Source organism: Heptranchias perlo, chromosome 5, assembly GCF_035084215.1.
Source record: "Heptranchias perlo isolate sHepPer1 chromosome 5, sHepPer1.hap1, whole genome shotgun sequence".
Lineage (NCBI taxonomy): Eukaryota > Metazoa > Chordata > Chondrichthyes > Hexanchiformes > Hexanchidae > Heptranchias > Heptranchias perlo.
In genome coordinates, this window is record NC_090329.1 from 133,004,116 (window position 1) to 133,016,592 (window position 12,477).

Sequence of the window (12,477 nt, forward strand, 5' to 3'; positions counted from 1 at the left end):
CATGTCACAGGTGGACGGCGTGGCCAGCGAGGCTGGTGATGCTGTTCGCCCTCCGAGGAGGTCATGACTGCAGCTACGGCACACCCCATCCGGAAGATGTACATCTGAGGGTGTCCGCAAGGTAGGTGCATGTCTCTGGACCCCGGGGTAAGTGTGCAAGTTGGTGAATTTGATTGTTAGGAGGAGGATGGTGGAGGCCAAATTTTGTCCAAAGTGACAGAGTGGCCTCCTGCAATGAGTGAGGATCTCCCCAACCACCTGTCAAATGGACCTTTGCAGCTGCCACAGGCTGATGGCTGCAACACGTCCATTTCAACTGGGAGTGTTTCCCCCAGTACGGGAAACAGTCCCAGTGTTTGTAAAATCCCACCCCTCCTGAAATATCTCCTTAATCAGGTCTGTTAACGACCTGAAATACCAGAATAAATACTTTTAAGTGGCACCCCGCCCGCTTCAATTGCCTGCGGGAGTCCCACATGCGGGGGCTGCGCACGCACGTCAGCGCGTCTGTGGGGAACCCGGAAGTGGGCGGGTTGGAGCCGGACTCCCGACCCGCTCCGGGAATCCCCGATTATCGGAGCCCCTCCGCCAGGAACGCACCCGATAGCTCATCTTTCTGCGTTATATTTATTATCTGCGTATTAAAGAGAATGCACTTCCACATTAATCATGCTTCAATCTTAACCTGCAACTAAGTTTTACCTATTATTGGTGGTTCAGCTTGTTGGTAAAAGAACACAATTGTTTGTTTGCCTCCTTTCGAAAAGAAATCATCAAAAGGTTGGAGCTGTCAACAAAAAATATTGATGATTAATTTGTTTTCAAGTCACAATGGTGTTTTGTATAAGCTTGTATTAATTACTGTACTTCATTCATAGAATCATAGAAATTTATGTCACAGAAGGAGGCCATTCGGCCCATGGTGTCTGTGCCGGTCGAAAAAGAGCTATCCAGCTTAATCAAACTTTCCAGCACTTGGTCCATAGCTCTGTAGGTTACGGCACTTCAAGTGCACATCCAAGTACTTTTTAAATGTGATGAGGGTTTCTGCCTCTACCACCCTTTCAGGAAGTGAGTTCCAGACCCCCACCACCCTCTGGGTGAAAAAAATTCTCCTCAGCTTCCCACTAATCCTTCTACCAATTATTTTAAATCTACATCCCCTAGTTATTGACCTCACTGCTAAGGGAAATAGGTTCTTCCTGTCCATTCTATCTAGGCCCCTCATAATTCTATACACCTCAATTAAATCTCGCCTCAGCCTCCCCTGTTCCAAAGAAAACAACCCTAGCCTATCCAATTTTTCCTCATCGCTAAAATTCTCCAGTCCTGAAAACATCCTCGTAAATCTCCTAATGCAATCACATCTTTCCTGTAATGTGGTGACCAGAACTGTACGCAGTTCTCCAGCTGTGGCCTTTCCTGTGCTTTATACAGTTCTAGCATAACCCTCTTATATTCTATGCATTATGTTCTTATAATGCTTATATTTTTTACCTCAGCTAATAAGGGAAAGTATCCCATATGCCTTCTGAACCACTTTATCTACCTGTCCTGCTACCTTCAAGGATCTGTGGACATGCACTCCAAGGTCCCTCTGTTCCTCTACACTTCTCAGTAACCTCCCATTTATTCATTTATTGTGTATTCCTTTGTCTTGTTTGCTCTCCCCAAATGCATTACCTCAAACTTCTCCGGACTGAATTTTATTTGCCACTTTTCTGCCCACCTGACCAGTCCATTGATATCTTCCTGCAGTCCACAGCTTTCCTTGGCCAATATTTGTATCATCTGCAAACTTCTGAATCATGCCCCCTACATTTAAGTCTAAATCAATAATATATGCCACAAAAAGCAAGGGACACAGTACTGAGCCCTGCGGAACCCCAATGGAAACAGCCTTCCAGTCCCAAAAACACCCGTCAACCATTACCCTTTGCTTCCTGCCACTGAGCCAATTTTGGATCCAACTTGCCACTTTCCCTTGGATCCCATGGGCTTTTACTTTCTTGACCAGTCTGCCATGTGGACCTTGTCAAAAGCCTTGCTAAAATCCATGTAGACTACATCAAATGCGCCACCCTCATCGACCCTCCTTGTTACCTCCTCAAAAAATTCAATCAAGTTAGTCAGACACGACCTTCCCTTAACAAATCCATGCTGACTGTCCTTGATTAATCCGTGCCTTTCTAAATGAAGATTAATATTGTCCCTCAGAATTGTTTCCAATAATTTGTCCACCACCAAGGTTGGACTAACTGGCCTGTAATTACTCAGTCTATTCCTTTCTCCCTTTTTAAATAACGGTTCAATGTTAGCAGTCCTCCAATCCTCCAGCACCATGCCTATAAGAACATAAGAACATAAGAAATTGGAGCAGGAGTAGGCCAATCGGCCCCTCGAGCCTGCTCCGCCATTCAATAAGATCATGGCTGATCTGATCCCAACCACAAATCTAAAGAACACAAGAAGTCGGAGCAGGACCCGGCCACATAGCCCCTGGGCCCTCTCCGCCACCCACAGGGCATTGACCGATCCGAACTCAGCTTCATGTCCAATTTCCTGCCCGCTCCCCATAACCCCTAATTCCCTTTACTTCTAGGAAACTGTCTATTTCTGTTTTAAATTTATCTAATGATGTAGCTTCCACAGCTTCCTGGGGCAGCAAATTCCACAGACCTACCACCCTCTGAGTGAAGAAGTTTCTCCTCATCTCAGTTTTGAAAGAGCAGCCCCTTATTCTAAGATTATGCCCCCTAGTTCTAGTTTCACCCATCTTTGGGAACATCCTTACTGCATCCACCCGATCAAGACCCTTCACAATCTTATATGTTTCAATAAGATCGCCTCTCATTCTTCTGAACTCCAATGAGTAGAGTCCCAATCCACTCAACCTCTCCTCATATGTCCGCCCCCTCATCCCCGGGATTAACCGAGTGAACCTTCTTTGTACTGCCTCGAGAGCAAGTATGTCTTTTCTTAAGTATGGACACCAAAACTGTATGCAGTATTCCAGGTGCGGTCTCACCAATACCTTATATAACTGCAGCAATACCTCCTTGTTTTTATATTCTATCCCCCGAGCAATAAAAGCCAACATTCCGTTGGCTTTCTTGATCACCTGCTGCACCTGCATACCTACTTTTTGATTTTCTTGCACTAGGACCCCCAGATCCCTTTGTACTGCAGTACTTTCCAGTCTCTCGCCATTAAGAAAATAACTTGCTCTCTGATTTTTCCTGCCAAAGTGCATAACCTCACATTTTCCAATATTATATTGCATCTGCCAAATCTCCGCCCACTCACCCAGCCTGTCTATATCCCCTTGCAGGTTTTTTATGTCCTCCTCACTCTCTACTTTCCCTCCCATCTTTGTATCATCTGCAAATTTTGATATGTTGCACTCGGTCCCCTCCTCCAAATCGTTAATATAGATTGTAAAGAGTTGGGGACCCAGCACCGACCCCTGCGGAACACCACTGGCTACTGGTTGCCAGTCCGAGAATGAACCATTTATCCCAACTCTCTGCTTCCTGTTAGATAACCAATCCTCCACCCATGCCAGAATATTACCCCCAATCCCGTGATTTTTTTATCTTAAGTAATAATCTTTTATGTGGCACCTTGTCGAATGCCTTCTGGAAGTCTAAATACACTACGTCCACTGGTTCCCCTTTATCCACCCTATACGTTATATCCTCGAAGAACTCAAGCAAATTTGTCAGACATGACTTCCCCTTCATAAAGCCATGCTGACTTTGTCCTATTAAATTATGCTTATCTAAATGTTCCGTTACTGTCTCCTTAATAATAGACTCCAAAATTTTACCCACCACAGATGTTAAGCTAACTGGCCTATAATTTCCAGCCTTCTGCCTACTACCCTTTTTAAATAACGGTGTTACATTAGCAGTTTTCCAATCTGCCGGGACCTCTCCTGAGTCCAGGGAATTTTGGAAAACTATCACCAAAGCATCCACAATCCCTACTGCCACTTCCCTCAAGACCCTAGGATGGAAGCCATCAGGTCCAGGGGATTTATCCGCCTTGAGTCCCATTATTTTACTGAGTACCATCTCTTGAGTGATTTTAATCGTATTTAGCTCCTCCCCCCCGAGAGTCCCCTGTTTGTCCAGTGTTGGGATATTCTTAGTGTCCTCTACTGTAAAGACTGAAACAAAATATTTGTTCAGCATTTTTGCCATCTCCATGTTTCCCACCATTAATTTCCCGGTCTCATCCTCTAAGGGACCTATGTTTGCCTTAGCCACCCTTTTTCTTTTTATATAACTATAGAAACTCTTGCTATCTGTTTTTATATTTTTTGCTAATTTCTTTTCATAATCTAACTTCCCTTTCTTAATCAATCCTTTAGTTACTTTTTGCTGTCTTTTGAAGAATTCCCAATCTTCTATCCTCCCACTAAGTTTGGCTACCTTATATGTCCTTGTTTTTAGTCGGATACTATCCTTGATTTCTTTACTTAGCCACGGGTGGCTGTCATTTCTTTTACACCCTTTTTTCCTCAGTGGAATATATTTATTTTGAAAGTTGTAAAATAACTCCCTAAATGAACACCACTGCTCATGTACCGTCTTACCCTTTAATCTATTTTCCCAGTCCACTTTAATCAATTCCGCTCTCATACCATACTATAGCCAGAGAGGATTGGAAAATGATGGTCAGAGCCTCCGCTATTTCCTCCCTTGCTTCTCTCAACAACCTGGGATATATTTCATCCAGGCCTGGCGATTTATTTACTTTCAAAGATGCTAATCCCCTTAATATTTACTCCCTCACTATGTTCATTCCATCTAATATTTCACACTCCTCCTCCTTAACTACAATGCCTGCATCGTCCCCCTCTTTTGTGAAGTCAGACTCAAAAGTATTCATTAAGAACCATACCCACATCTTCCGCCTCCACACACAGGTTATCCTTTTGGTCTCTAATAGGCCCTACTCTTTCCTTAGTTATCCTCTTGCACTTTATATATTTATAAAACATCTTTGGGTTTTCCTTGATTTTACTTGCCGATATTCTTTCATGCCTACTCTTTACTATCCTAATTTCCTTTTTAATTTCACCCCTGCTCTTTCGATACTCCGCTAGGCTTTCTGCAGTATTGACCTCTCGGTATATGGCATAAGCTTCCCTTTTTTGCCTTATCTTACCCTGTTTGTTCCTTGACATCCAGGGGGCTTTAGATTTGGGAGTCCCACCCTTTTTCTTTGTGGGAACATATTTGCTCTGAACCCTCACTATCCCCACCTTGAATGCCTCCCACTGCTCTGACACTGATTTACCTTCAAGTAGCTGTTTCCAATCCACTTTTGCTAAATCACTTCTTAGCTTAGTAAAATTGGCCTTTCCCCAATTGAGAACTTTTACTCCTGTTCTATCTTTGTCCTTTTCCATAACTGCGCTAAATCTAACTGAATTATGATCACTATCATCAAAATGCTCTCCCACTGATACTTCTTCCACCTGCCCAACTTCATTCCCTAAAACTGTCCAGAACTTCCCCCTCTCTTGTTGGGCTTGCTGCGTACTGGCTAATAAAGTTCTTCCGAATGCATTTTAAGAATTCTGTGCCCTTTATACCTTTTACACTGATTCTAAGCCAGTTAATATTTGGGTAGTTGAAATCCCTAACTATTACTGCCCTATTGTTTTTGCACTTCTCAGAGGTTTGCCCACATACTTGCTCATCTATCTCACTCTGACTGTTTGGGGGTCTATAGTACAGTCCCAGCAGTGTGATTCCCACTTTATTGTTCTTTAGCTCAACCCATATGGCCTCATTTGATGATCCTTCCAACATATCATCCCTCCTCACAGATGTAATTGTTTCTTTAACCGATATTGCCACCCCTCCCCCCACCTTTTGTACCCCCCTCTCTATCTCGTCTGAAAACCCAGTAACCAGGAACGTTGAGCTGCCATTATTGCCCCTCTTTAAGCCATGTTTCAGTAATAGCTTATCATGAAAATAAGTAAAATGGCATTGACCCAGATTTTCTCAATTAATTTTTTAATTATTACATCTTTTCCACTCAAATTTCCCCAGCAATCAAATCTGCAAGCATTATCAAGATTAGCAGAACTCCCATGGTGTTGCTCACAAATTATGAATAACTATTCTGAAGAATAGTTATTCATAATTGGAGAGCAGTTGTTGATAATTAACTGCTAACCTGGCTTGTCCCTTTAAGGCCACTGCTCTGAATAGGTAAATCTAGGTAACTGGAGCTATTTAGAAACTTCTATGGTCAATAGACAGTTATAAACTGTAAATGTCAGGCTCGAGGCCAATAATTGCCCTTCCATCTCTTTTTATTAAGACTGTTTTGGCATCTGTGTGATGTCTAGCTTATGATGTTGGAGTATGAGAAATGTGCGCTAGAGATAAGGGGACTGAAATTCAGTGTGTGGCCATTTAGGGCCAGGTCTGGGACATGGCTCAACTTCCATTGACACCGTCCCAAATCCTGAGGATAAGGGCATTTGCATATTATGGGTAGATGCCCACACTATTTTTGAAGCAACTGCAGCACCCACTTCCGGTGGGATTTTGCTGTGGCACCTTGCTGTAGCAAAGATGGCCTTTGGCAGCACAATTAAAAAATTATTCAACTGAGCACTTCCTGTGTTTGCCACTTTCAGAATTGCAATTGACAAAACCAGCCTTTAACGGTCCTTAAGAATGCTAGACGCCTGGGATACCTATAGTAGGATAAGACAGGTTAATGCATGGCTGGAGAAATGGTGCTGGAGGGAGGGCTACAGATTCCTGGGGCAATGGGACCAGTTCTGGGGCAGGAGGGATCTGTTCAAGTTGGACGGGCTGCACCTCAACAGAGCTGGGAACAATGTCCTGGCAGGGAGGTTAACTAATGCTGTGGGGGAGGGTTTAAACTAATTTGGCAGGGGGATGGGCACCAGGATGAAACATTAGAGAGGGAAAACAAGGTGCACAGAAGGCTGGGAGGGACATGTAGCGAGAGTAAAGAATAGTTCAGAAATAGGAGGGATCAGACAGGGGGGCAAATGCAAGGCAATCTAAGATAAGTTTAGAGTATGTGTGTAAGCGCATGCAGCGTGGTAAATAAGGTTGGTGAGCTGCAGGCTCAAGCCGGCACGTGGGACTATGACATAGTGGCAATAACAGAGACCTGGCTCAAGGAAGGGGAGGATTGGGAACTTAATATTCCTGGCTACAAGGTATTCAGGAAAGATAGGGAAGGAAAGGAGTTGGGGGGTGGCAATATTGATCGAAGAATCTATTATAGCACTGGAAAGGGATGATGTAGTTGAGGAGTCAAAGACAGAATCTATTTGGTTAGAACTAAGGAACAATAGAGGAGCTATTACACCACTGGGTGCATACTATAGGGCACCAAATAGTGGGCAGGAGATAGAGGAGCAAATTTGCAGGCAAATTACAGAAAGATGCAAGACCAACAAAGGTACGGTAAAGGGAGACTTCAATTATCCCAATATCGACTCGGACAGTAACAGTGTAAAGGGCAAAGAGGGGGAGGGATTCGTGAACTGTTTTCAAGAGAACTTTGTGGAACAGTGTGTTTCCAGCCCAACCAGGAAAGAAACAGCGCTGGATCTAGTTCTGGGCAATAAAGTGGGGCAGGTGGAGCATGTTTCAGTGGGGGAGCATTTGGGAAACAGTGATCATAATATCATTAGGTTTGGAATAGTTATGGAAAAGGACAAGGAACAATCAAATACGAAAATGCTTAACTGGAGGAGGGCTAATTTTAGTGAGTTAAAAAGGGATCTTGCCCAGGTGGATTGGAATCAAAAACTGGGAGGCAAAACAGAAATTAAACAATGGGAGGCCTTCAAGGGTACAGAGTAGACAATGGGAGGAAAGAAAGGGCACCAAAGCTAGAGCTCCCTGGATGACAAAAGATATAGGGCGTTAAATTGGGCCACGTAGCCTGTTGTTTCAGAGCTACATGGCTTCTCTGACATCCGAGATGGTTTCTTGGATGTGCACACACGTTCCCAGCGTGACATGCGCCGGACGCCATCTTGTTATAGGAGTTAGCGCATGCAGAAATCCCGAAAGCTGGAAGCATGTAAAGTGGGGAGAAAATGCGTGCAATCAGTATGCAACGCTAATTTAAAGTGATAGACACCATTTTTGCGCTTAACGCTCAACGCAATGCACAGTCTTAACCCCGACCATCTGATCGTGTCTTACAGTGCCTGAAGGACACCCCACCAGTGCTTTTTAAAGGGGCCATGCAGGTGTGCAGGTTAGTTGCTGGATTATTGCTTCTGGCTGCTGGAGGAGTAGGAAGAGTTTTTTGAAGCTCCATATTCTTACTGAGAGTTCCTGGACTACATTTGAGAGTGCTTTGGCAGGTCCTGCCTTACGGGTCGGAAAGTTACAACCGTGGTTGAACGAAATTCCTGCCAACCATGGGCTGTCTGCTAGGGCACCCGCTGGGCATTGAGCACGACTGGGAGCATGCAGAGAGGCCACGCATAGCAGGTCAAGCTGCGAGGAGGACAAGGAGGCACAGGGCACTGAACCGGAGGCCCTACCCAATGAGGGCCTTCCGGGACCAGTTCTCTTACTTCAACATGACAGACGCTTGAGGTTCACCAAGGAAGCCGTGACCGAGATCTGTCAACTGGTGCGGCCACAACTGCGGTCTCACAGCAGGGCAAGGACATCATTTCCTGTGGCTGTGAAGGTCACCGTGGCGCTGAATTTCTATGGCTCAGGAGCATTTCAGGCCTCTGCTGGCGACATGTGCAACATCTCGCAGTATGCAGTGCACTGTTGCATAAGGGAGGTCACAGACGCACTGCACCAGATGACGAACAGGTTCATCACCTTCGCTCTCACAGAGACAAGCAGAACGAGTGAGCACGGGGGTTCGCTCGCATTGCTGGCTTCCCCATGGTGCAGAGTGCCATTGACTGCATGCATATTGCACTGCGTGCCCCGCACATCAACACAGCCGTCTTCATCAACCCAAAGGGCTTCCAGTCCATCAACGTGCAGCTGGTGTGCGATCACACGCATTCATGGAGGTCGATGCCCGCTACCCTGGGAGCAGCCACGACACCTTCATCATGCGGCAGTCCAACGTGCCAGCTATCTTTCACCCGTTTAGCGAGTTGGTCACACCGCAGGTAAAGGCAGTACAGGCAGGAAGTGAATGGGTGACCACCAGGAAGAGTAAGAGGTGCAGGCAGGTAGTGCAGGGGTCCCCTGTGGCCATCCCCCTCTCAAACAGGTATACCGTTTTGGATACTGTTGTGGGAGATGGCTCACCAGGGGAAGGTGGCAGCGGCCAGGTTCATGGCACCGTGGCTGGCTCTGCTGCACAGGAGGGCAGGAAAAAGGGTGGCAGAGCTATAGTGATAGGGGACTCGATTGTAAGGGGAATAGACAGGCGTTTCTGCGGACGCAACCGAGACTCCAGGATGGTATGTTGCCTCCCTGGTGCAAGGGTCAGGGATGTCTCGGAGCGGCTGCAGGACATTCTGGAGGGGGAGGGTGAACAGCCAGTTGTCGTGGTGCATATAGGTACCAACGATTTAGGTAAAAAACGGGATGAGGTCCTACAAGCTGAATTTAGGGAGTTAGGAGTTAAACTAAAAAGTAGGACCTCAAAGGTAGTAATCTCAGGATTGCTACCAGTGCCACGGGCTAGTCAGAGTAGGAATGACAGGATAGCTAGGATGAATACGTGGCTTGAGAGATGGTGCAAGAGGGAGGGATTCAAATTCCTGGGACATTGGAACCGGTTCTGGGGGAGGTGGGACCAGTACAAATTGGACGGTCTGCATCTGGGCAGGACTGGAACCAATGTCCTTGGGGGAGTGTTTGCCAGTGCTGTTGGGGAGGGTTTAAACTAAAGTGGCAGGGGGATGGGAACCGATGCAGGAAGTCAGTGGGAAGTAAAGTGGTGACAGAAACAAAAGGCAGTAAGGGAGAGTGTACAAAACATGACCGGACAAATGGTCTGAGAAAGCACGGCAAAGACCAAGGGAAGTCTAGATTAAACTGCATTTATTTCAATGCAAGAAGTCTGATGGGCAAGGCAGATGAACTCAGGGCATGGATGGGTACATGGGACTGGGATGTTATAGCTATTACTGAAACATGGCTAAGGGAGGGGCAGGACTGGCAGCTAAATATTCCAGGGTACAGATGCTATAGGAAAGATAGAGCAGGAGGTAAGAGAGGAGGGGGAGTTGCGTTCTTGATTAGGGAGAACATCACGGCAGTAGTGAGAGAGGATATATCCGAGGGTTCGCCCACGGAGTCGATATGGGTAGAACTGAAAAATAAGAAGGGAGAGATCACGTTGATAGGATTGTACTACAGACCCCCAAATAGTCAACGGGAAATTGAGGAGCAAATATGTAAGGAGATTACAGACAGCTGCAAGAAAAATAGGGTGGTAATAGTAGGGGACTTTAACTTTCCCAACATTGACTGGGACAGCCATAGCATTAGGGGCTTGGATGGAGAGAAATTTGTTGAGTGTACTCAGGAGGAATTTCTCATTCAGTATGTGGATGGCCCGACTAGAGAGGGGGCAAAACTTGACCTCCTCTTGGGAAATAAGGAAGGGCAGGTGACAGAAGTGTTAGTGAGGGATCACTTTGGGACCAGTGATCATAATTCCATTAGTTTTAAGATAGCGATGGAGAAGGATAGGTCTGGCCCAAAAGTTAAAATTCTAAATTGGGGAAAGGCCAATTTTGATGGTATTAGACAGGAACTTTCAGAAGTTGATTGGGAGAGTCTGTTGGCAGGCAAAGGGACGTCTGGTAAGTGGGAGTCCTTCAAAAATGTGTTAACCAGGGTTCAGGGTAAGCACATTCCTTAAAAAGTAAAGGGCAAGGCTGGTAGAAGTAGGGAACCTTGGATGACTCGGGAGATTGAGGCCCTAGTCAGAAAGAAGAAGGAGGCATATGACATGCATAGGCAGCTGGGATCAAGTGGATCCCTTGAAGAGTATAGAGATTGCCGGAGTAGAGTTAAGAGAGAAATCAGGAGGGCAAAAAGGGGACATGAGATTGCTTTGGCAGATAAGGCAAAGGTGAATCCAAAGAGCTTCTACAAATACATAAAGGGCAAAAGAGTAACTAGGGAGAAAGTAGGGCCTCTGAAGGATCAACAAGGTCATCTATGTGCGGAACCACAAGAGATGGGTGAGATCCTAAATGAATATTTCGCATCGGTATTTACGGTTGAGAAAGGCATGGATGTTAGGGAACTTGGGGAAGTAAATAGTGATGTCTTGAGGAGTGTACATATTACAGAGAGGGAGGTGCTGGAAGTCTTAACGCCCATCAAGGTAGATAAATCTCCGGGACCTGATGAAATGTATCCCAGGACGTTATGGGAGGTTAGGGAGGAAATTGCGGGTCCCCTAGCAGAGATATTTGAATCATCCACCGCTACAGGTGAGGTGCCTGAAGATTGGAGGGTAGCAAATGTTGTGCCTTTATTTAAGAAGGGCGGCAGGGAAAAGCCTGGGAACTACAGAGCCTGACATCTGTAGTGGGTAAGTTGTTGGAGGGTATTCTGAGAGACAGGATCTACGGGCATTTGGAGAGGCAGGGACTGATTAGGAACAGTCAGCATGGTTTTGTGAGAGGAAAATCATGTCTCACGAATTTGATTGAGTTTTTTGAAGGGGTAACCAAGAAGATAGATGAGGGCTGTGCAGTAGACGTGGTCTACATGGACTTTAGCAAAGCCTTTGACAAGGTACCGCATGGTAGGTTGTTACATAAGGTTAAATCTCACGGGATCCAAGGTGAGGTAGCCAATTGGATACAACATTGGCTTGACGACAGAAGACAGAGGGTGGGTGTAGAGGGTTGTTTTTCAAATTGGAGGCCTGTGACCAGCGGTGTGCCTCAGGGATTGGTGCTGGGTCCGCTGTTATTTGTTATTTATATTAATGATTTGGATGAGAATTTAGGAGGCATGGTTAGTAAGTTTGCAGATGACACCAAGATTGGTGGCATCGTGGACAGTGAAGAAGGTTATCTAGGATTGCAACGGGGTCTTGATAAATTGGGCCAGTGGGCCGATGAATGGCAGATGGAGTTTAATTTAGATAAATGTGAGGTGATGCATTTTGGGAGATCGAATCGGGCCAGGACCTACTCCGTTAATGGTAGGGCGTTGGGGAGAGTTATAGAACAAAGAGATCTCGGAGTACAGGTTCATAGCTCCTTGAAAGTGGAGTCACAGGTGGATAGGGTGGTGAAGAAGGCATTCAGCTTGCTTGGTTTCATTGGTCAGAACATTGAATACAGGAGTTGGGATGTCTTGTTGAAGTTGTACAAGACATTAGTAAGGCCACACTTGGAATACTGTGTACAGTTCTGGTCACCCTATTATAGAAAGGATATTATTAAACTAGAAAGAGTGCAGAAAAGATTTACTAGGATGCTGCCGGGACTTGATGGTT

General features: G+C 45.6%; 1 protein-coding gene across 1 annotated transcript in view; it reads right to left on the reverse strand.

Moving 5' to 3' along the window:
* Positions 1 to 12,477, reverse strand: part of LOC137322209 (dynein axonemal heavy chain 8-like) — a 1,675,662-nt gene that overhangs the window by 1,641,099 nt on the left and 22,086 nt on the right. Inside the window, exon 4 of the mRNA XM_067985325.1 lies at positions 703 to 787. Coding sequence (XP_067841426.1) covers positions 703 to 787 — 85 coding nt within the window. The remainder of the gene's footprint in view (positions 1 to 702; positions 788 to 12,477) is intronic.